Raw genomic sequence first — 24,833 nt, 5'->3', positions numbered from 1 at the left:
CAAAGAAGTAAGCAATCTACTTACAAGAAGCATTTTAAGCTCACTGACAACATGTGATCCAATACTCAAACGAGTACAATGACATAATCTGCAAAAAAAAAAAAAAAACACTGAAAAAAATCTGAATTTGAATACAGTGAATCTCACATTTCATTTTAATTACTCTATCACCTAGCACATGAAATGTTTGGAGAAAAGCTGTTTAGATTGGCTTTGTAACATATAGCGCCCAAGACCCACCGCACAGCAGAAAAGTGCTTTCTGCTGACAAAACACCATATTTTTTTAGTTTTATAGTCTTCATAACACTAACCAAAGTCAACCAGTTCAGAAACTGGCTGTTCCATAGTCTGCACTTCCTGTCTGTATTCACACAGGCAGTCTGAGGTTCCATTCTCTCTGGCAGTGAAGCCTCTTGGTTTCATGTGGGATCCTCAGATAGCCAGGTCCCTCCATCTTGGCTTCATCTGGGTTTCACCTCAGACAGCTGGATTCCTCCAGCCCTGCTAGGGACTGCTCAGCTCTGTTCTGGCACTAGGGAATCTGAAAGGCGCCACTGTGGTCTTTGCAAAAGAAATGCGTATGCATTGTGTCTAAGCCCTTTTCAAAGCCAGACACAACCACTAATGGCTTCCTCTTTCATTTCATTGTCGCTGGAGAAAACAACATCCTCTGAGGAATATGGGTCTCTTCTTTCCAAATAAAAAGTGTTGCAGTACAATGTGAACATTGTTCAAGTAAGACACTGAGATCTCAGAATCCTGACGACACTTATTAAATTGATGCAACACTCTTATGAATCTGTAGGTTAACTGCGCAAGTAGATATTTCTCAGATTTTGGAGTACTAGGAGACATATGAATCCAAGCATTCTTGTCGCCTGCTTAGTTCATTTTTACATATGCATGTTTTCTTCATGTTTAGCAACTTCTAGGTCAAAGCAGGGTAAATTACTTTAATGGCAATGGTGTATAGTTTGATAACCACTAAACTAACCCCCATTTTTCACCTCCACAAAGGACTGAGGGTCCATGTTCTCATGAGTGAGAATACAAGCGCTGTATTCCATTGTAACATTGAGAAGAAGAAATTAATCTTGTTCTGTTTTGCATGATTTCATTCCACCATCAAGAACAATAAATTCTTAAAAATCAACTTCATTTGGTAGTATATGATGATATTGGCCTGCAGAATATTTACCTTAGCTATTAAATAAATGATCACTAGGTTTGTCTCTCATTTTAGTGATCCTCAGTTTTCCCCTCTCCGTGATCCATAAGAGAAATAACATCCGATGTAAGAAAAATACATACACTGCCCAGAATCAAATTCAACTGACAAAGCACATGAATCAATCAAATGTTATAATCACACCTTGGTACTATGTTGGAGTTCAAAAACAAAATCAAATGGTTGAGATAAATGTAAAAAGATAAAGCTGTAAGAAATAGATCTGTTTGCTGATGCTGTGGGGATCACACAATATTTTAAAAGGTTTGACCTCTCATCCAAGTACACATCATACAGTAAAGAATGGTGGTTCTCTGCTTTTGGCAGGCACAAAAAAAATCAGACAAAAGTGGGTCAGTTAACTTTTCTATTTATGTAACAAGATTCCCTTCTATATTTGTAAGACCAGTGAGGATATCATCAATCTGACTACACTGAGTCACTTTCATTCCATCTTGGGCCCTGCAATGAAATATCCTCTCCCCCCATTTCCCCCTTTTATCTTCTCTTTTTCTCCAGGTTACAACGGGTCAGCTACAATATGTCACCCAGGCAAGTGCAAAGCTGAAGGCTTATTTCAGAATACTTAGCCTCCGCATATCTGACATCCGCGATTCAGTGATTCATAGATCACAATTCAGAGCGCTCATCCAAGGTGCCACCAGTCACAAGGTGTTACAGTGTGAGCCTGTGGAAGACGGCTAATCCCGCCAGCTATGCATGACAGTTTGACCTTAACCAAGGAATAAACACTCTCAGCACCGATAATTCGCAGGGGTTGACATGTTCCGTAACATTCAGTGCTTAACACAAAATACAGAAGGCTGTAAATTTTATTATGACTTACATATGACTAATGGTGTTTGTTTGAGAGGCAGGACTGGGAGCTGGAATCACTTAAAAAAAATAGGTTTAAAATCCATTATCAGATATGCCAATCAAAAAAGCAAGGCATAGCCAGTTTTTGAGATATTTGGATTCCTTTAAGAAGCCAAGAAAAAAAAAAAACACTTTGTGCCATGGGAAGGGGAATCATGAAATTTATCTATAGAGACCTGCTAAGAATAGTATGACATCAGGTCCACTAAATATAAACTACTGCAAACATGCATGTACTGCTGTGGGGCATGTCTAGGCATGTCTAATTAAATCCATTTGTTGTTTATGCTTATTTAGAGGAATGAACCAGGGTTTTTGATTTAACGGAAATGTCCTCGGGTGTTTAATATTCATGAGTGGGTTTAGACAAAACAGAATTGACTGTGCGATGCACCTAATAAGTATGCGTTTCAGCAGACCTCTGCTGACCCCAGTAGTGATTAGATTCATGGCAGCGTGGGGGAGGGGCGCACAGAGCGCCCGAAGGCAATGGAGTTTACACAAACCACACCGCAGAGAATCGCACCGACTGACAGACGCATCCAACGAGAAATGGAGTGCTTTGGATAAGACAAAAGAGCTCTTCCCATACCTTTCTGTGATGCTGTAGACGCAGCGGGCGAACATGCGTCAGCTGGGTCTGCCAGCTATTCATTAGGACGTTCACCAGCGCGCTACCTGCAGGCACAGATAGAAACGTCATTTTTGGTCTCATTTCAATGGCTGTCAGCACCTTCGCTCTCGCAGGAAGACTTTAATGCCGGATATAATTAGCGCAGCCCAAAAATAAAACAATGCAGCTTGTGCTCCATTCCAGTACATGACGGTTGGTGGGAGATCACAACATTTTCAAACATACATTAACAGGCCTGTTTCTATAGCTAAGTGCCGCCCTGCACAATACACACTGCTTCTGGTGTTTCAGGACTGAGGCATACTGAGTTCAACACAATAGAAGGAGCGTAATCATACGCCTATGAGCCACGAGGGCATCCGCATCAACTTTAATAGCTACATCCTCACCCCCTTCAGGTGTGATGAGTGCTTGAAGGTCATTGCTATAAATGACTCAAAAAGGCATAACTGATTTTACGTCACCTTATTGCTTTTCACAAGCTTAAACCGTGGGTGCCGTGCATCCCAAACGAAGTGCTGATTTCTCTATTCATGTCATTTGTTTTTGCTCAGTTAAACAACTGAATGATTTGACTTCCGAGATTCAATTAAATGAAACTCAAAAGTTGCGAGACGCAGAAATGTCAGCAATATTTCACAATTTCACCAGGCTTGGACAGGTTTACTGTTTATTGCAAGGTCTTCTAATAAAGCACTGCTTATTCAGTGAGACTGTCTCTCTATAAAGTAGATTGCATCTTATCCAAGGCTTCTAACCAGGCAGGCATATCAACCACGCATCCTATTAGAGTAATATTAATTACTCTGTCAACACACGTACCAAAAAGAAACAGCAAAAAAAAAAATCTGAGTTCCATATTTTTGGTATCAGTGTCATTTCTCTTGTTCTGTTCATTTTTCTACCCCATTCAACGTATTTGGATCTGCTGTATTTGTGCTTTTTAAGTTAGTGTAGTGAGTCTCATTGCTCAGGTCTTAGCCAAATGAACAGAGCCAAGCAAAGAACAGAGAAGACCATTGATCATGCAGAGTATAGTGACACTCTAGAAGATTACACTGACTGTCTCAAGCTATGGAGATCCTAAAAGGGCATCCGGGAAATTGCACTTTCCAAAACTGACAAACTCTTGTGGAGTTTCTCTCAGTGCCTCTTCTACCTGTCTTCTCAGATAGTTGTCACTGGGTAAAGCTGTGTCTCACCATGTCCTGAGCTCCCTTACCCCTCTTCTACACTGAGGTGAGAAGACGTATTAATGCAGGAAGTGTGCATAGTCACTGCTAACATTATTTTAGGTACAGAGTTGTCCATTACAAATAAAGTCAGTGCAACCTCACCTTTGAAAGCTTGGCTCCCATGTATGAACTTCAGTCTGTAGTTCGCTTGTTTAAATCTTCCCTCTTCTGTTTTTCTTATTCACAGCTAAATATTTCTTCTCTAAATCTGTGTCTGAGAACCTGCACATACTGAACAGAATTTGCAAACAGGCATGGTGGGTTTTTTGCTTTGTTTTGTTTTGTTTAGTTTTTTTTTTTTTTTTTTTTTTTTACAGAACGATTTGACAAATACAGGATTTGTATGTGGAAGACAATAATGCAGTTGTGAATATTACTTATTCTGCAAATGTAATGGCCTTTTGAGCCATGATTTACTCGGCATGACAATCTGTGTCACAATAGTCCCTTCAAATGTGTTTTGATTAAAAGAGGCTTCCCATCATCCTGAATCACCCACTTACATACAGTGCTGGTCATTTTACCATTTCGCTTTGCGTCATTACCTCGTTGTGCCACGATTCGGCAGAAACTGCCAGAAGAAAGAACGCAATTTGACTCTGTAATGAGCTGCAAATAAAAAGCAAAAATTGTACTGCAAGAAGAGTTGCCCTTTCCCTTTCCATTGATGCACTGTTCCCTAGTGCTTGCCTGCAGTCCCGGCAAAAAGAGGAATCACGTGCAGCACCCTTGCACCAAACTGATTAAGTGCGGGACTTCAAGAGCATGAGCTACCTCTAAATCTGCACCCGTGCAATGAGCTCACTTCCTAAGGACGAGGATGCGTCTTCAAAGCTCTTCTGTTGTGCCCTGATGGAAATAATTACCTCTACTGTAAGAGTGGGACTAATGGGAATGATACACAACAGCAGCTCCCAGAGAGGCTGTACCTGAGTCAGAAAGCGAGAGGCCACATGATGGAGGCAAACAGACAGATCGTAGAGTTCATGAAATAGAAGTCTTTGGTTACCATGTTTCTATTTGGAGCAGGGGATCCGCCTTCCTCTTGCACGGCACACTCTCCTGTTGCTGGCTTTATGTTTTCTTGATTTTATTTTTCAAAGAGACCTGACACTAGGCTAATCTGAGACCACACTTATGTTAAAGACCAAATTAGATGAAAGTGAAAAGTTTTGATCTGATGCACTGTCTTGGTAGCTTGGTTATATCCTGTTGAATACATTGCAGGGTTAGCATTGTTCTGCATAAAGTACCATTATTTTGGATAAATGTACAAAAATAGAATTAAAGTCGTAGGTATCTGAGGGCAACTGATATGAGATTCCCAAACAATATATCACAATCTGACAAGAGTGAGAACTGATGTTCTTCTAAAGGCAATAAAAGGCCATCTCTCCAGGTGAGGGAACTGCCTCTATTTGGGCTGTGTACAAATGAGGCAACATGACAATGAAAAAGCCATTTTCACGCTGTTTTGCTGGAGCTTGCTTGTAATCAATCAAAGCGTTTGGACTCATATTTCCCCTTGCAGCCGCATATGTAGCTTCTGCTTCTTTATGAGCAACCTTTATCTGGCTTCATTCAGTATGTCAGTTCCAGGATTCAGTACAACAAATGTAGACTATTTGTTTCTGTTTTATTATCGTACATGTTGAAAGCCAGTCACTGTGCATATGAGTGGTACAAGCAGGCCTAGATTTACATTTTCACTGGTATTCCATCTGAATGACTTGTCAACTCTACCCCCACACAAAAGAATTGTGTGTCAAACAACATTCAATAAATAATAAATGTTTAAAACCACGTGTGGTCACTCTGAGTGATAAGACTGGAAACCACAGAAGTCATCTCAATAAAAAAGTTTGTGTTAGGTGAGAAGACTTTAACATCTAAATCAAAATAAATAAATTATTGGTTATTCCTTGTCATGGGTTGTCTGTATAAAACAACAAACTAAAATCTTAAAGAGAGAATGATAAATTAACTCAGTCCCCCGGTGAGGATAGCACTAGCAGTGACAGCCTATGTAACAGGACCTTTGAGATCAGAACACAACTGTATACTCACCTTATCTCATAAATATTCACAAAGTCCTGATATTCTGACATTACAGGCTCAAGGGGGAAATGTTTTATGCCAGAAAATTTCTTAAAAGCTGTTTTTTGGTCTAAAATGTGCTAGTGTATTGGCAATAACCTGCATATCACCTCTTAATAAATTCAGTTCCAATATTTCAACCAATAAAAAGGGAGCTAAAATTTCACTGGAGTTCAATTTTCAGTTACCTCATCGAAAAATTCAGCTCGGATATTTATTGTTTTTAGCAACGTTTTGCTGTTCTTTTTTTCCCTTCACACACTTGTTTGAAACTCACTTTTAAAAATTTAACAATGGAACTGTGGTTTGTTTCTAAATGTTCTAAATTCTGTGAAAATCACAATTCATTAGGAGTGTGTTCAGAATTACCTCATCTTTTTTTTTTCTTAAGTGGAACACATTTTCCCTGGTTGTTGTGAGGGAGGGGATGTATTCACCAAAAAATTCTACATGACAGACTCAAGTATTGATTGAGTGACAGATCAATAAGACTGGGCAGGTAGATTATGTTCAGCTATGACTGTACAGAATCTACATTGTGCTGACAGATTTCTAGAACTCACTGCAGCTGTGACAGCAGCAATCAGAGATTTTTTGGGGTTGGCAATCCTTAATCTTCATGCTGCATCAGAGGGCCAAATGTCCATATTGCTTGTTCTCCCTTCCGTTGAGGTCTGTAGCATGGCATGTGATTGACATGTATGATAATAACTAATTAAGACCGACACACTATGCTGTACATGGATTCCACTCTGGAATGGACGTCACTTCACCTAATAAATTAAAGTGAATACAAATTTGTATTTTTTTTTCAACAGTTGCAATACCTCAATGAGTGACATTTTATCTAACATATTAATGCTATATTTTAGCAGTTAAACTCATAGAATGACAATAAGCCTGCCATTTGTAGAAAATTTAAATATTTTGAACATTTTTATTAAATAACAGGTCCAATCTGAGAGAACCTAAAGCTGATTACATTATCTGCTTCGATTAATGTGCACGTGCGGTATTTATTTTTATGCATCTTGCTTTGTTAAACACTGTCCAGCGTTTATCAGAAAGACTATAAACCATAAACCTGCAGAAAAAAATGCACCATCGTTTCAATTTGATGTCGGTCGTGTTGTGTGTAGAACGCTGTAAACTTGACTCTGTGAATACTCCAATACCTCCATCTCGTGGCGGTATCTGAAAACGTTGTGACAAAATAAATGACATCCCGGAAGCGATTATTGTAACCTTTCAACTTTTGTGTGTCATAAGAGGTGCGCATGTACGCACGTGGGAGATGTATATCATGGTTCAAAATGGCGGCTTGCAGTATAGAAGACGTGCTGGCTAAAGCTGAGAAAGATGAAGCGGAAAAGCTCAAAAGTATCACAGTGCACAAAGAGCTAGATCTCGAATTTGACCTAGGCAACCTGCTTGCTTTTGACAAGAATCCGCCTGATGCACGAGAGTTCAGACAGAAGAAAAAGGAGGACTTTCTGTGCTCACTGGCCCGGGACAACACGCAACTGCTCATCAACGAGATCTGGAAACTGCCTACTGAAAGAGTAGATGAGGTTATAGTTGCAAAACTACCCGAACCAACCACTCGACTGCCGAGGGAAAAGCCAGCGCCGAAACCTAGGCCCCCGACAAAATGGGAGGAATTTGCAAAGTTGAAGGGGATCCAGAAGAAAAAGAAGACGAACCTGGTGTGGGACGACGTGCACAAGGAATGGAGAAGACGATGGGGCTACAAGCGTGCTAACGATGACACCAAAGAGTGGCTGATCGAGGTTCCCGAGAGCTCGGATCCAAATGAGGACCAGTTTGCGAAGCGGATGAAGGCCAAGAAGGAGAGAGTGGCAAAGAACGAATTAAATCGTTTGAGGAACATCGCCAGGGCACAGAAGATAAAAGTACCCGGGGTGGGTCTTGCACCGACCGACCAGCAGTCTAAATCTGAACTGGGGAAAGCCGTGCAAGTGGCTAAAGTGTCCACCGCTTCAGTGGGTAAATTTCAAGACCGCCTGCCCAAGGAGAAAGCGCCAAAAAACACTGGAAAGAAAAGAAAGTTCCAGCCTCTTATCGGCGATTTCTCCACCGAAAAGCAAAAACAGCTGGACATCTTGAAAGTTATGGACAGCAAAAAACCCCGTCTTGACATTACCAAGGCAGTGAACAAACAAATGAGAGAAGAAGACGTGGAATCTGGCTCCAAAAGGAAGAAAGGATCTGGCAAGAAGGGACGCAAGGGTAATTTCTCTGGAAAGAAGGGTAAAGGATTTGGATCGACTGCCAAGAGTGGCAAGAACCGAAAACCACGTATGAAGCAAGGGAAACGATAGAGAGATTAATCTTTCTCATACTTTACAATAGTTCAAGAAAACTTTGGCACACAGCTGTCATTTCATATAATCCGTTTTTCTTAAGTTTTTCGTTTGTTAAATCCATGCAATGTCATGTCCATCTGAAAGTACAGCAGTAATCGGGAAGCTGTGAAGTTGCTGTGATGAATGTGATGATGCCATTTAAGCTTTGTGCTAGTCAGGCTTGTCCGCAGTGGGTGTTCGCAAACCATTGCAAACCCACAAGATCTAACAGTGTTTGTTGATGCATACGTTATTTGACAGCCGTTAGATAATCTGAATTGATTTAAATGAAAGCTCACCTGAACTTTTGAGGCTCATGTCTGTATTCATGTGTCTATGCTTTATGATTATGATGGGATTGTTTGACGGAATCGTCACTGCTGTGAAAGAAAGACTCGTGGAAATGTTTTTTTTTTTTTTTTAATTATTCCTTAAATGAGTATTTTATCAACATAGCGCGCATATTGTTTTGATGTGTACACCGATATTTCTTTAAAATTCCTGCAGAAAAACATTTTATAAAGCGGTAACCAACATCTGTTGAAGCATGTCGATTGAAAGTTGTATAAAAATTAATATTTGATAATAAATAAAATTCAGAGATGTCAGTTTGTCCTGTAAACGTGTTATATTGTAAGAGGTACTGAAACCGTGACACACCATGTACCAACGTACAAATGTAACTTTAGAAAAAACAACAATATGCAGTATTGAGCGCTATTGTTGGGCTGTAAACTGAACATTTAATGTTTTTGTTTGATTTTGTAAATGCACAGAGTATTTTAGTTTAGTATTTTGAGGCACATCACGATATCAGATTAGTCACACTGTCAAAATTTTATGTCGATACCTTGAGTTGAGCTTTGTTTGCTATGAACTTAAGTGTTTCAGTGTGTCTTTGCTTAAAATTTTCCCTGTTTTATATATATATATATATATAAATAAATGAGAGAGAGAAATTTAAGCATATAAACAGTAAAGTAATACTTGTGAAAGGCTGTGTTACCATACTGTGTCACAGGGTGGAGAAAATAAATATGAGTGTAGTAACAAAGACCGCTTAAGAACTGTCTTAAACACCCAAAAATACCAAGATTTTTTTTTTATCATCACAGAATCATTTCAGAACAGGAAAACTCACCATTGATACGTTAATCTTGGCATTATGTTTCCCATATTGCCTCAGTTATGATTTTTATTTTCAACTCATTCGAATATTTATAAATATATATTTATATATATAAATAAAAATATTTAAATTTTGTAAATATTTATAAAGGGTGTACATTTTTGCTAGCTGCAAGCAATATTGACAGCTGTTTTAAGGTCCCTAGCTAAAATTTTTTAAAGAAATAAAATGACAGTTGAATTTCTGAAGAAGCTGAATAGCAGTTAAGTATTACTATGTAGTACTAATAGATATTTTTAGCCTGACTTCAATGATTAATTTAAAAGTTTGCCCTTGTAGACGAATGATGTAAGTTTCATGACAGCACCACGGAATTCATGATGTGGAGACATGTCTGATAGGCATTTTAGACCTTGCAGGGTTCACTTTAATGGGGCACATTGTTGTTGCACTGCAACTCAGATCAATGATACTCCCTGGTAAAAAAGGATATTTTCAATTCTGTTGTCCTGGCAGGGGAGGCTTTTGGCTGGAAATGCCATCCCACCTACAGAGTGACAAGAAAACTGTGTTGCTGCAGACGAATAAGCAAGCAAATGAATGCAGAGTGATACAGTGATACAGATTTGTTTGTTTTTTTTTGGGGACATTGTGTTTACATATTTTTACTAAGATTTTTCATGAATTTCAGATCTTACAGACTTTTCCAAATGGTCAATGGTAGGGGTGGTTAGCATCGTCACTGAGCCAATGTTTGGAGTAGATTTTCATTCTTGGCACAAGCCCCAGAAAATGTCTGTCAGCAACAGTTTCAGTACCCGATGGTACGTGGTGGGTCTGCTCCATGTGTGCACTTAACCATGTGATCTCCCTTAAAGGCCATAACATCCGCTTGCTGTAAAACTCATAAACTGGGCCAAAATTAATAAGTCCCTCTGCTTCTGGTTGAGCTGTCCCTTTCACACGCACAGTGGGTTTCTGAGGCATTCGCTATTGTTCTTTTGTTTAAACTGCCACTGCAAATAGATCCATTTAGGTCACTCGGTATGCATTAAAGTGCCATTTGCCCCCAATGAAGGCAGTGCCAGATGGGATAGACTAATTGACAGAGGGTGGAAGAGGGGCTTGGTCGTCCGCTGATGTCTTTTTGTGTACCCGAGGAGCCGTCAGCCAGGAACCTACACCACGCTACTCTACAACATGGGCAGCCTCCGTCAACTCCACCAACCAGCCCACCTGCAAAGGCACGACCCAGATAGCGGCATCTTGCCAAGCAAACATGAAATGGCGGAGTCGCTTGGGAGCTACAAGTGGGATGGGTAGCCATCAACTGTGCACAGATACAAAAAAAATGGCAAGTAGCTTGGAGGGAAGAAGGTCCTTAAATACCTTAGGTATTAGGAAGAAGGTCAAATTAAAACCATTTTTTGATCCTCTCATTTTTCTTTGATGTGATGCATATTTGATTCCGTATACGCTGTTATGAATGCCATTGCAGTTTCTCCTCTACCTGTGTGTGTCCAGGCTGTGTTCCACAGTGTGAATGATTCGGATTGTGTGAGGTCTGGAACTCCTGTGGAGGTTTCCTGACTCTGACTCGGCCTAACAGACTCCTCTCTGTCTGGACTCGGATAGAAAATGCCAGGCTGGGGTGAGGGGACACCAGGTGCCAGTTCCTATCCAGTTTGCAGTTAGGAGATGGTGGCCTGAAGCTTAGATGGTCACAGAGAAGATGACATTCTTGCCCCATGTTTTTTCCAAATCTAAAATTTTTCAGCCTGTCACATGTCAAAACAAATGTCTGTATGTCTAATTATTCTAAGTGAATTTGGATCTAAGAAGCATCTCTGTTTTTCTGAATTAATTTCTATTTTCTTATTATTTTATATTTGCATCAGCAATTTAGGCTTGGGGACCCAGCACATTCACACTAACAGAGTCTCATTGTTCTGTGGAATTTAACATGAGTTGTATCTAGGGAAAATGGATTTGAAAATGGCAATTCATGTGCAGGCATGAAGACCCTCGATACTTTTCCATAGTGCTCCCACACAGAGGTGGTTGCAAGCTGCAAGTATAAGTCTTTTGTCTTGATTTTATTAAGAATTTCAAAATACCATAGCCTGTTTACTTTATATTCTGTTAATTGTTAAATAAACCTATTTATATTCTAGGCCCCTCTATGCTAATATTGAAAGTTAAAAGTTTCATTGTGCTCCTTTCTCAGGGGATGGTAAGTTAACTGTCACCGTGAATGCACTCTTGGGACTTGATTGACATGTTTGAAGTCTGTGTGCACCAGACAGAGAAAGAGACAGATGCAGCTTTGCTTGCGTACCATTACCTACCATCGCTCACACCATACGACTGCCAATTACTCACTCATCAACCTTTTTTTGAGATGAATGTTTCAGCTGTATGGCCACATGAAACTGAATATCACCAAGTACTCGGTAACAGGGAGGCTTTTACAGAGCAGACATATTGATTTTTTTTTGTTTGTTTGTTTTCAGCATTTTCTTGTAACAGCATTCAGCCCAGGTTGTGTGAAACGGGTGACCAAACCTAGAGCCTCACGTGGCATATGTGGAAATGACTGTGAAGAGAAAAAACATCCATTACGCATTACTGGATTATATAGTTGAAAGTATTTTGTAATTTATGAAATATATTGCAGGTTATAAAAAAATGTTACTTAATGTATAATTATTAATAGATAATTACTTATTGCTCTAATTTAAAGTGATTTACACCTGCATCAATCAGTTAGCATGACTACACTGAGCAAGTAGTGTCTGACAGAGAGAAGGACACAAAAAGAACTGCACGGAGCAATCTTCTATGGCTGTCTCGGTGAGTCAGCAGCGCTGACTGTCAGCATGAAATCACAGGTGCATCACTCAACCACTGTCGGGTCCATAAATAAATACACAGAAATATGTTACATTTTTCAGGAGATATTTTTAGAGTATAAATCTGTGTCCTTTTTAGTGATATGTTTTTACATGATTTATTCAGCTGATATTGTTACAAAGCCCCTAAATGTTTTGCTCAGTAAGTCTTGTAAGGACTGAAGACCTGAAATGTGATATTTATATTAACTTTAGAATAGAATAGACTGTCTTTATTGTCATTGCACATTGTTGTACAATGAAATTTGCTGTGCAGCCCCTGAGACGGCATATTAACATTCTACACATGTACACACACACACAAACACACAACAGAAAAAAAAATGTATAAAATTATAATAAAAATAAATAAATAGAATAAAAAAGAAGTGGCATATCAAAAGCTACAGTTTTATATTGTACTTATGCTATTGCACCATGTAGAAATATTATTGCACTGTGCCAAATTTATGTTGCGTAACTGTTGTGCAGTCTTCACAGTCACCAACTTCTTAGTAATATATCCTACCTAAAAAAGTTCCATTCTCTTCAATGCACATGAACCACAGGCAGCAGAAGAGATGAGGATAATGAAGCAAACACATAAATTGCACAGCTGTATTGCAGGTAGGCCATCCTGTTGTCTGCTAGGAACATACAGACAATTGCTCCAATGATCTTTAACAGTAGATGAGTTTGCAAAATCGGTCCTACCACAGTAGAGGTAAGGAAGAATAATCAAAAAAGATTGCATGTGTCAGTACTGGGGATGATAATGGTCAATAAGCTGTCAGGGGTATGAATGTGTCTGTGCTGAGGTCTAAATTGCCCATTATTCTCCCTGCAATCAAGAGCCTAACTGTAGCTTCTTCTCCCTGTTGATAAGCAGCCTACATCCTTTCACACTCAGGCACTGAACCTTGAACACTGAACAGTGAACATTGCTCAACTAGACACCCTGTGTAAAGTTTGTATCATATTCCCATGATTATCTCACACGAAACATGAAGAAATTGCCAGTCGAGGTCTGTGTCATGCAACAGATGCACTGCAGCTAAAGCTTATCATTGACCTACTTCAGAAAATATTGCCATTTTTTAAACCAAATGTGACACGGCCATCATTCCTGTGAGGGAGGCCGACATCTGTTGCCTCTATCAGCAGCAATGGTGTGTCCGTTTTGCTTCGCAGTAGAGCACAGGACAAGAGAACGGGCTGCCCGCATCACCTCAGGTGCCCAATATGCACTAAAATTCCATCATCATACTCACTTTGCGTTGCAACCATTCTTGATTCTCAGGCCTGTGTTTGTTGGGAAATACTGAACAACATCCTGATTTCATAAGGTTATAGTGTGTCTATTATTTTGCCCCCAATACAAATCAGATTGTTTTGTTATCAAATTACATTGTAATTTGTCAGAAACTATCAATTATGACTAATTCTAATAATTGAACGATTAATTCTTCCTATTTGGTGTTTTTATTTCTGTACATCGATCTTGATAATGACATCGCATAAAATATTTTAAAATAATTATCATAACAGTAATACACAGTTGCCCTCACAAAGTGCCCATAGCTGTCTTTCTCCTTTGAGTTAAGCCTCGCAGGACACAAAGGGAAAATATGCTCTTTTTTGTAGCATGTACATGTTATGAGGGGTACTGAGAGGGATTTTCTTCCTCTAAATCACCGCCTAATCTCTCGTGTGCTGATGGATGCTGTTTGACTGCTGACACGAGCCCGCCGCACGCCTCTAAGTCTCTGATGCAGCCCCCCCATCTGTTGCCTGCAGAGGGGAACCAATTCATCCCAATCTTATTGCTCCCGCTGAAAATCAGGATGCCATCAATCAAAAATCTATTGACCTCTATGAGTGTGAGGTCATTAATTCAGGGCGTTAATAGGGAGACAGAGACTTCAGCCTCAGACTGACTCACGCCTTGAGACAGATGGGGAAAGGACAAATGATAAACCTTTTTGGTCCCCCCATCCCCGCCCTCCACCCCCCAAGGAAATCGGCAAATATGAATTACCATTAGATTCCATACATGTGTGCTTCAGATAGTTGATTTCCAGTAGGCACACCAATTATGTGAAATATTACAATTTCTGTGTTTTATTAATTGTACTCATATTGCCATTAATGGATTGAATAACATGTATGTGTTTTGACACATTTAGGTTTTGTTTTTGATTTAATGTATTAAGCTGGTGAGTGTTCATTTAGAGAATTGAAGTACCTGACAGCAATGAAATAAACAGAAACTAGCGGATGTGGGGATCATTGTTAGATAACAGCATTCTCCATCATGCACAGCAGTTTAACGTGTGTGTGTATGAGTGTGTGTGTATGTGTGTGGGCGCAGTCTGTAGATGCTATAGTGGATTAGTGACCCATTTTAATTTGAAACAGAGAGTAGGAGTGTGTGGCCATTAGTGTCTCTGGGAGCCAGAGGTCTAGGATGCAGCACATTTACCTGCAGCGCGATGAGAATTTTGAGGTCTTCACCACTGTCATCTCTCCGCAAGGTGAGTGGAGCCTACGCAGGCCTGACAGCAGCGTGCGTTCACAGGACAATCAAGTAGCGTGAGTGACAGAATGGGCCCAAAGGGTCATTGTTGTTTTGGTGGTGAGCGGCGTGTCAACCAACCACAACACATTTGACATGGCTGCAGTATGACGTTATATTACTTTGAGTTTCGTGCAATAATAGGAGTAATACTCATATGTTTCTACAGATTGTTGTGTGGGGAAAATCTAACATTCTTCATCCAGCACAAAAGAGAGAGCATCATACTTAGACCTTGTACCCTTTATGTAAAAGTGGAATAGGAATAGAAGTGTGACTAGTTAAATGCAGTAAGCAATATATAAAATATGCAACACTACTAAAACATTTTTCAAACAATTTAAATCTGTATGGTTAAATAAGCAGTATATAAAATCTTTTTTAACCTGACGAATCTCTGATTCCACAGCATGCAGAGCTAGGAACAGACACAGGATAAGAGAAGCAGAAAAGGCAAGTTATACCTCATGTTCTCTCACGTATTGTAATTTCTTCAACAAGGCAGAACAGAGGCCACATTCAACACGAGACATATCCTTCAGTGTTTGGTGATGAAACGGCAGTCTTCCGTTAAGCCTCTCTTAAGACCCTCACGCTGTTCTTTACAGAACATACAGAGTTTGTGCGTCACGACATTTCCAGATATTCTCGTTCCTCAAGTAACATGGAAGGAGTATTTCTGCAGTACATTGCAGTAGGTAAACAGTTTAGAAAGTGCATCTCTTGTACTGCTATGTTTCAGGCATATCTCATGGCATCGGGCTTCAAAAGCACTGTGATATCCAATAATACATGTTGTGTTTAAGCTGTGGTTGGGCAGGAGTTTCTATGGTAAGCATGTTGCGGTACTGCTGATTTAACCTGGACTCCAGGTTCTTTTATATTGGACCCAAAGTATCAGCAGGTACAACACAGTGACATATTAATATGACAAATTATATATGACAAGTTAATATTTAATATTTGATATAGTATATGATGCATGTATATGGAAATAAGCTCACCTCTTATTGTCAATATTCCTTTCATTATTAAATAGTTTCCCTTTTAAGAACAGAGAATTAAGAACAGCAAAAGATTCAATTGAGGGTTTGTCTGTAACTGTGACAAAGGCAGTCCATGAAAATACATATCAGTGCCTCTGCAGTGATAATACTGGAAGGAATGGACATTAGTATTGGTTACTGTTAAGAATGATCTGGCTGCAGAGTGGGTTTTTTCCCCCCGGTAAAAAACATTCATGAATAGGTACATACAGAGCTGTGTCTGAGATGCATATATAACATGAATGAACCCTAAGAGCTATAAAAAGCATATAAACATTCTCATTTTAACGAAACACACACTGTGATTGAGCAGAAATTGTCATCGAGGTGTTTCAGCGCTCTCTTTTATTGTTGGTGGGTGATTCGCTGCAATTTGTATATTTTCCTCTAGATGGTGGTAGCAGCCAACTGCCAGCCTCAAAGCCCAGATGAGCTTGAGCTCCGTCAGGGTGACGTCATTCACATCCTCTTCAAAGATGACGATTCATGGTGGTTTGGACGGCTGCAGAATGGACGAGAAGGGTTCTTCCCCGCTACTTATGTGGTAAAATCTATTCAGGTCAGTACCTGTGTTGAATTTAGTAAATTCACCATTTTAAAGAGAAGATGTCCTGTTACAGTAATCCAATCACATTATTAGATAGCTTGTAAAAGTGGACAGATTAAAATTTATGTTTGTAAAATGATGTAAAATCCATTTTGAAATATTGAATACCAATTATATATATATGTGAAGCTTTTAATGTTTGTATGTATAATCATATAATTGCATAATTAAAATTGCTATGCAGATTCGTGGTAGACTAACAGTGTTCCACATGTGTTGTCAGAGGGACGAGCCCGCGAAAGTTTCCCCGAGCTCATTAAAGAAGAGTTCAGTCCAGCCCGTGGCTGCAGATGTCCTCGGAGCCAGCGCAGGGTACGTTCCCCCCCCCACCCACCCCGTGTGCGAGCCCAGCCCTCTCCCCCGGCAGCTGTTCCACCCCGCCCCACCCAGCCGTCCCCCGAGCAGGTGGCCCATCTCATACTTCATTAGCTGACAATGCACACAGATTACACGCTCACCCCAATCAATTCTCACCCCCGGCCTCACTGCTCGCCGCCGAGCTGAGGACAGCGGGGGCACTCCCTCAGTTATCTCTGAGGGTCCCTCACTGCCTAAGTACACTGCCTGCAACATGTGCAGCTTTGTAATTAAGAGTAGTTAATGACAAAGAATAGCCACAGGCACCATCACCTTAAGGTGTATGTGTGATTAAAAAACTAAAAAAAAAAAGGTTTTGTTATAGGACACCAATATACAGTAGGTAAAACCACTTTGTGAGAATGACCTTTGTCAACTCAGAAGATAAAAAGGGCTAAGATGAAAGCTTTTGTCACCCATGCCCTATTTCTCTTTTGCAGTTTTTTTGATGAACAGGTTTTGTAATCTTTTTTTCATCTTTATCTATTGTGTAGCTCAATTTAAGTGATTCTGAGGAAACGGATTCGCAACCCACATCCTCAGACAAAATGGGAATTCATCACTGCTTTTATTTTGTCCATCCACCACATTTTACATAAAGGAAACCATCTGAAACATCTAATGTTTCAAGGCTGGAAACTACAATAGTTCTCTGCGGTCGGAGAACGGCGTGTAGGTTCAGGCCTCCTGGTTAGTGTATGGAGGTGGGTGGACTGTCGCTCGGAGCTGTGACAGCCTCCGCGCAGGCCCCGGCTGGGGCTGAACAGCCACGTCCTTGTCCTCTGTGAAAGCACTGGAATTTGGGTCACCGGGAATAAACAGGGCCTTTGTTTTTGTTGTTTCCTCTTTGTCCCCAGCGGGCGCAGCCCGGAGTCCCAGAGGGGTAGGGAGGAGGGCCTCTTCCTGGCTCAGAGGCCTGGGGCCTCTCTCCCGCTCGCGGAGGGCCCGGCCCACCGCTCCCCCAGCCTGCTGCGCAGGATCCTGTCCAAGCCCAGGAGGAAGGGCGAGTGCCAGGGGGCCACCAATGGGGCCTTCCAGCACGACTGACTGTCTACTGGGCGGGAAGGGGCTGACCCTGTCCCCTCTATTTTAAATTATGATGACTCTGTGAGATGCCATTGCTGTCAGGTAACCATTGCCATGGCAGCTGCCTGCCAACAGCATACAGGAGCGACAGTGCCAGCCTATTTCTCCAATATTGCACCAACAAATTTCAAAGAGTTTCAGACTGTATGGAAGGTTTATAATTGTGTTTATTAACATGTAATTCCATAATTATTGGGTGACAGAGGAAAAAGGGGCTTTGTAAGCACTGGCAGCAGAGCAGTAATTAGAAAAGTGGATTTGCCTCTCAGAATAATAAGATTTGTGATCAATTTAACACACAATTAAGGGCTTCAAACTGTTCACGTCAGCGAAACTACTTTATGAGTGTTTCTGTGGTTTTTTCCATGTTGTCACTGGATTGGTCTGGTTAGACTGTCTTGTTTTGTAAAATGTTCTTACATTTCATTTTATACTGTATGACTTCATCTTCCATAAGTTTCTCTCTTTCATAAGTTGACTCCTGACACACAGGTGCCCTGAGTAATTCGTGTTTGTGATTAAAATGTAATGTGTAAAAGTATGCAAACCCACAATTAAAGAAAAACAACAAAAATTGTATAACAGGCAAAATGCAAGTGCACAGTCATTCTTTTTGAATGAATTAACAAAAATGTGTACATTTATGTAAATAAATCATCTTTATTTCTTCTGCATACAAACAGGATGGCCAAATGTATCTACACCATGTAATTATCTGAGAAGAAAACCTGTATGTGTTATCCTGCATTAAATTTACATTGTTTGAAAAGTTTCAGGAATGTCACATGGGCTTCAAAAAACTATATGTTACCATCAGATATAAAGGAGATCACACACAGGAGTGAACCTTCCATTTGCTGTGTTTAAGGCAGATAGTTTTAGATCATTTTGCTTGATGAACAAGCATGGCATTTAAATAGCAATCACCAAATATTGCTGCAATCACAAAAAAATGACTGGTTTTAAGTTAAACTCCATTTGTTTCTTTGGTATAATCTGCTAATTTACATGGTTTACTGTAAAGTGCACTAAGGTACCACTGTAATCTGTAGAATTACCATTCCATAATGGTGCAATATTAGACACACATAAGGAAAGGGAATCATGCCTTTGTGTGATCCTTTTTGACATTTTTCTTTTAACCGAGAAGCCTTTTCAGTCACCACTGCAAAAAAGAAGTAACACAGATCAGTTATGCTGCATTTTAATGACACCTGGGACCACGTTTTTTAAACTGGTGAAACAAAAGTTGAGCTTTACAGACTTCTCCTGGTGCCCAGGTTTGTACTAGTTTATATACCATTTATTGACTAAAAGCTTGTCCCACGTCTGATTGAAAATAGACATACAAGCAAATCATGCATCAAAGATTATGAAGAAACAGTTAAGGGGACACAAACTCCATCTTCTGGACTGGACTTCAACCAAACTTCAAACCAAAGGAACATTTTTGGCTTGAACCCAAGAAATTGGCTCTGGAGGAGCTAGAGAAATTCTACGAGGAGAAGTGGTCCAAAACCTTTTCTGGGAAGTGCCTGTACCTCATAAAAGACCACAGGATTTCCTGAGTGTCCTCAAAGTACAGATGCACAAATGCGCATTGTGGGGCTATGAAAAAAATCAGTGGGTTCATCTGATCATTGTGAGTTTTTAAAACATGCTGTTATTTGCAAGAAGTATTTGCTCTGTGCAGTACTGATAATAGTGATTTTTACACATTATCGTTTATCCATGCTGGAATATTTATACTGTACCATTGCATTTCTTCAGTTAAGTCATCATCATGAAATTTTTATATCAAGAGAATTTTGTGACCACTGTATAATATAGCGTGATTTCTATCAATATCTGAAATAGGCCTGTTGTTAATGGAATTGTCATTGAAATGTCATTACATTCCCTCACTTCCTTTTTATTTGAGATAATAATATTTTCCATTTAAAACCAGAATACATGTCAAACATATTCACTGTCTGTTTCCGCACCACAGAGGGCATGACTCCCAGGCCTGTGTGATTTCCTATCCTACAGTGTGCGAGACCTCTCAGGTGAAAAGCCTGATAATTACGGGGTATTTCACAGCTTGACTGAGCCGCTCAAGAGTTAAATGTTTCTCCAAAAGAAATGGCATCATTGTTATGCGGGTTGCCCTAGCAACGCTAAAACAACTCTCACTAGTTCCATAAAGTCTGCAGTCCGCTGACGTCCAGGCTACTCAGTCAAAGATCTTTTCATTCTGACCGACCGCAGCGGATACAACAGGAAACGCAAGCGCGGGCCCCACAGAAATAACAGGGGCTGCCCCGGACGGGCGATTCCAGGCGAGAGCCGCTTCCTCGCCGGCTGCCGGATCAGAGGCGCGGGGGGCGAGGCCCGAGTCCAACACATCCGCCTCAGTGGGTTGCAGGGTCCACACTTCTGATGATGAAACCGCAGGGGGCTAATAGACACGACGAGCTCCCCCCTTCTCTCTCTTTCTCTGTTCGAGAGTTGAGTTGCAGATCTAGCAGAGACAGACATGTCTCTGTGACAGGAGGCCTGCTGCCAGCAACGTGGGGCCATGCACTGGAGGACAACATTTGGGCTGTCGAATCCCAGACGGATTGCAGATACATTTAAACCTGGAGCCCTGGTACTCTGGATGAAACAAGGGGTCCCAGAAGTTGTGCAATAGCTAAAACAGACGAGAGTTGCTATCAGAGCACGGCGTTGTATTACGGTTTAAAAAAGCACAAAGCTTTTTTTAAAAAATAAAACAAAGTAGGGCCCATTTCGTTCATCTTCCCTGATTTCCAAAAAATCTCTCAGAAATGTATATGTGCAGTGCACGTGGGATTAAAGGCTGCCAAAACCATCTGCTGAGTGCAATTCAAAGCAGCCTGTAAGACAACAGCTTTTCCTGCTCTTTCACTCGGAGCAGGTGGAGTGCTTTAATTAGACTTAATCCAGGGAGCAAATCTTAGAGATCGTGACTCTTGCAGAAAGCCGAGCACTCCGGCTCGCCCCCCAGTCTCCGGCACTTCAGGAGCACAACAGCCACGGGGGTGTGGCGTCAGCCGGAGGAGCACAATGCGAGGGAACGGCAGCTCCTCTCAGACGAGGGGGTTCAGGTTCTCTCTCCAGGGCTCAGGGTGTCCCCGTCATACAGACAATGATTACGGACAGATGGGCGCCCGGGGCCGCGGGGCTCACCTGCACGGCAGCTGGTGCCGTGCGCCTCACCTATGGGGACTCGGTGTTCCGGCCGTTTTGGCGTCCCCGTCCACGGCCCCTCTCGTGACACTCTCTCTCTCTCAGCCCTTTCTTACCCATTCATAACATCCCCCTGCCTCCCTCCTAAACACACACACACACACACAGAGCCCCACAGGGCCCCGCCCAGCCCTTCTCTGGCTCCTGTTACACAGCAGATGTCAGACCTGCTCCAGAAGTGAGTTACAATATTGTTCTGGTCACACTGAGCCTCATTCACTCAATACAATGACTCATTTGGCAGGTATCATATTATGACATACTGCAGCACTTTCTTCAATGTTGTATTTTTTTTTGAATGATTGCAATAAGCATTTATAACAGAGCACACAACTACAGAGCACATTACTGCGTCCCCCCGCCTCGCTCCCTCGGTCCTAATGGGGTGCAAATCCAGTCCTGTCTGGCCTAGCAGCAGTAATGCACACAGGCAGTGGAAATTCTGACCTAGATAGGCAGCCCTGAGCTCCAGCACGGGGAGCCCTGCTTTCCCGCCACAAGTGCCACAGCGCAGCGCTGGCGGGGTGCTTGCCAGATGACTTTCCTGTCACCGCTATAATGGACTGCCATCTGCTGTCTGGCACACACAAAGGCCAGCAGTGTGAGAGGCCCAGAGTGTGGAGGGAGGGGCCCCTCGTGGGGACCCTCCGCCCCCCCCCCCCCCCCCCCCCCACCCCGCCACATGCTGGCTCCACAAAAAGTGGTGCTGATTTACATCCTGCGCAGAGAGAAGGAAGTGGTTTGACACACATGTGTTTCCAATGCCTTTGACCGGCAGAAGGCCTGTCGACAAGGCCGTGTGCTCCTCTATTCAGAGGCAATTGAGCGAATGGGCCTGCAAAACCAACAGACTGGGGGAACAATAGAGCCAAAAGGCATTATTTCACGGGCGAGTGGAGGCCTTTACCCGCAGCAGCTGACCTGTGGAGAGCCCACTGTCGAGGAGGGCGTGTGTCCCCAGAGACCACAGCCTGAGCTGACAGCACCCTGCGCTCAGGGGGGACAGGGTCCCCAGCCACCCCCACCCTGCTGCCACCAACACCTGATCTCACAGCTCCCCACTGAAGGGATTGGACGGAGTCTGCCTACATCCCTGTAGCGGAACATTCTGGAACGGGACACAACCAGAGAGGCTATGAATTGCAGTTATAATTGCATTCTTTAAGACCTGGCGAGGGAGCTTCGAGGCTTGTTTGCCTGGGAAAAGTTGGCCAATTACAATATGAGGACTGCTGGTGACCTCGCATCATCTATTCAATGTACGTCAAGATCTTAATGAACTTTGGGGGGCTGACCAATACAAATATAGAAACATAGAACAGCTCCATTGGACGTGTCTGTTTAGTGTCTCTTGCTTTCATCAAATGCACATTTAGGGGGGGAAAAAAGACATGATAAAATAACAGCAAAATGCATAAAGCATTTTATTACTCCATATCAAGTACATGCATTACAACAGTAGTTGGCAGGACTTCTATGGTATAGGTGAATACAGAAATGCTTGTGTGATCCTTCAGCAGAACAGAGAGAGAGAACTGTCAAATTGTAAATGAAATATAATGCAAGTATTACTTCTGTAAGAAATGAAGTACGATACGTAAGAAAAAGTTGAGTGTACTGCCTTGTACAATATGTAAGAGAAATTCTGCATACTGCTTTGTTGTATGTATATGACAACTGCTACATGTACATTCTTCCCTCAAAACCTAGGATTAGGCGGTGGAACATTAGAGAAACAAAAGGTTACAAATACAACTTAGGATCTACACATAAAACAAAAACATTTATAAATCTTACATACACCAAGAAAAAAACCAATGACAAAACAAAACACAAACAAGATACTTGGCTGTTACCCATGTTTCAAACCCATACTGCACTGATGCAGTAAATATTTGAGCGGAACTTGAATCAGTGTACTTTATTTTGGCTGTGTAGTGCGCCGTATATTTATTTTCTCTTGATTTTGCTACCTACGGTGGCTAGTCTCTCTTGTTAAAAGCATTCTTAATGCTCAGTCCCTTACTGTTAAAGGGAACTGTGAAACCAACTTATTAAAAACACCAAACAGGGTCTTTAAGACCATGGGGTAGAACTCCACATTTCATGGCTTCCATATCTATTCTATAACAGTCTATTGACTAGCTTTAGAAATTGCAAGTATTGTTAAGGAGTTGTTAAACACGCACTGGCTGCTCTGAGTACTACACTCAGGAGTCATTGAAAGTCGGCTCAGTTTCAATTTACACCCCAAACTCCACTTCTCCCATCCACGTGAATCGGAACAGTCCTGACTTTCGCTGAACCCCTTTTTTTTTTTTTCCCCCAATTTACTTGCTTAGGAGATGGCGAGAACAAACATCAATTTAAAAAATGTTATACAGTGAAAATCACTGGGGTCACACCAGGGTTTCTATGTCTCTAGAAACTGTCTGAATTAATGCCGGGGCTGGCATTGTGCGCCACATTCGATTGTACAATCAGGGCGTGACCCCACAGTTTTGGTCAGATCCCTAAGTAGCAGCAGGCATACCCTGCTATTCCACAGCAGCGCACCTCAGGAGTGGTGAGTGGGGGAGAGGGGGGCTAGCGTCCGAAAAACACCTGTCTCACAGCTCCAACTTTCCCCGTTACGTGTCAATTGTTCAATCATCACGTGTAGTTAGACATTCGGCAAACATCACCAGCTAATAGTAAAACAAAATCAACACAAAAACAAAAACAAAAAAGCTACCTCAGCAGCAAAAACAAACACACGTTTAAACAATTGAAAAAGTGCAAATTTTCTACTTTTAGACGTCGGAAGCTGACTGCTGCTACCTGTACAGAATAAAAACTGGCTTCATTTCAACAAGCTCTGAGAACTTCACATAAATTGTGCTACATCTACTGGGGTAATAATGGAATATTTTTTCTCCATTTAGGACAACATAAATGAACTTGTCAATATTGTGGCAGTGTCTGTTTCTTTGTATTTTGAGACATGTGGTGGAAGGTAGCCGAATATATTTTTTTTCTTTTAGAAACTGACAGGAAATATAATTATAGAAATTCTTCAATATTTTAGAAATAAATAATTAGACATAAATAAATACAACAGCTCTACCTACAGCTCTACACAAACAAGAAATCCATCTCACCCACACAGCTGCTCTTGGAACAATTTACCGAAGGGACTGAGACCTGAGAGCTTTGCGAAATGAACCTTCAGTTGGTACCAAACATGATTCCTTGCAGACATCAGCCAACAGTAAGCTGTGGTGAACAGTGAAAGGGAAAAGGGGGGGCGGGGACGTCAGAGCAGTCAGATCAGTCTGACTGCCAGCACAGGTAGGACTTCTTTACAGGAAACAGCAAAAAAACTTCCAGATGCCCAATATACATAAATATCAACATTTAAGCTTTAGAGCAGAAAATAAATAAAAAATAAGAAAGGTACCTTTCCGATT

At 41.3% G+C, this 24,833-nt stretch overlaps 1 protein-coding gene and 1 long non-coding RNA gene across 2 annotated transcripts; both read left to right on the top strand.

Annotated features, from left to right (window-relative positions):
* Positions 1 to 7,381: 7,381 nt before the first annotated feature.
* On the top strand, positions 7,382 to 9,240 carry rrs1 (ribosome biogenesis regulator 1 homolog). Its single transcript, XM_036522120.1, has one exon. The coding sequence runs from the start codon at positions 7,389 to 7,391 to the stop codon at positions 8,415 to 8,417; it is 1,029 nt and encodes a 342-aa protein (XP_036378013.1). The 5' UTR covers positions 7,382 to 7,388; the 3' UTR covers positions 8,418 to 9,240.
* A 7,319-nt stretch (positions 9,241 to 16,559) lies between these two features.
* On the top strand, positions 16,560 to 17,999 carry LOC118769812. The gene is made up of 3 exons (XR_005004515.1): positions 16,560 to 16,641; positions 16,913 to 17,001; positions 17,904 to 17,999. It is a non-coding gene; the product is annotated as an uncharacterized LOC118769812 (long non-coding RNA).
* Positions 18,000 to 24,833: the final 6,834 nt, after the last annotated feature.

The sequence above is a fragment of the Megalops cyprinoides genome, chromosome 2 (assembly GCF_013368585.1).
Source record: "Megalops cyprinoides isolate fMegCyp1 chromosome 2, fMegCyp1.pri, whole genome shotgun sequence".
Lineage (NCBI taxonomy): Eukaryota > Metazoa > Chordata > Actinopteri > Elopiformes > Megalopidae > Megalops > Megalops cyprinoides.
This window is presented reverse-complemented; position numbering and strand designations above follow the sequence as displayed.

What these genes read in the sequence shown, in the direction of transcription:
- rrs1 (XM_036522120.1), top strand. Translation starts at nt 7,389, where the DNA reads ATGGCGGCTTGCAGTATAGAAGACGTGCTGGCTAAAGCTGAGAAAGAT.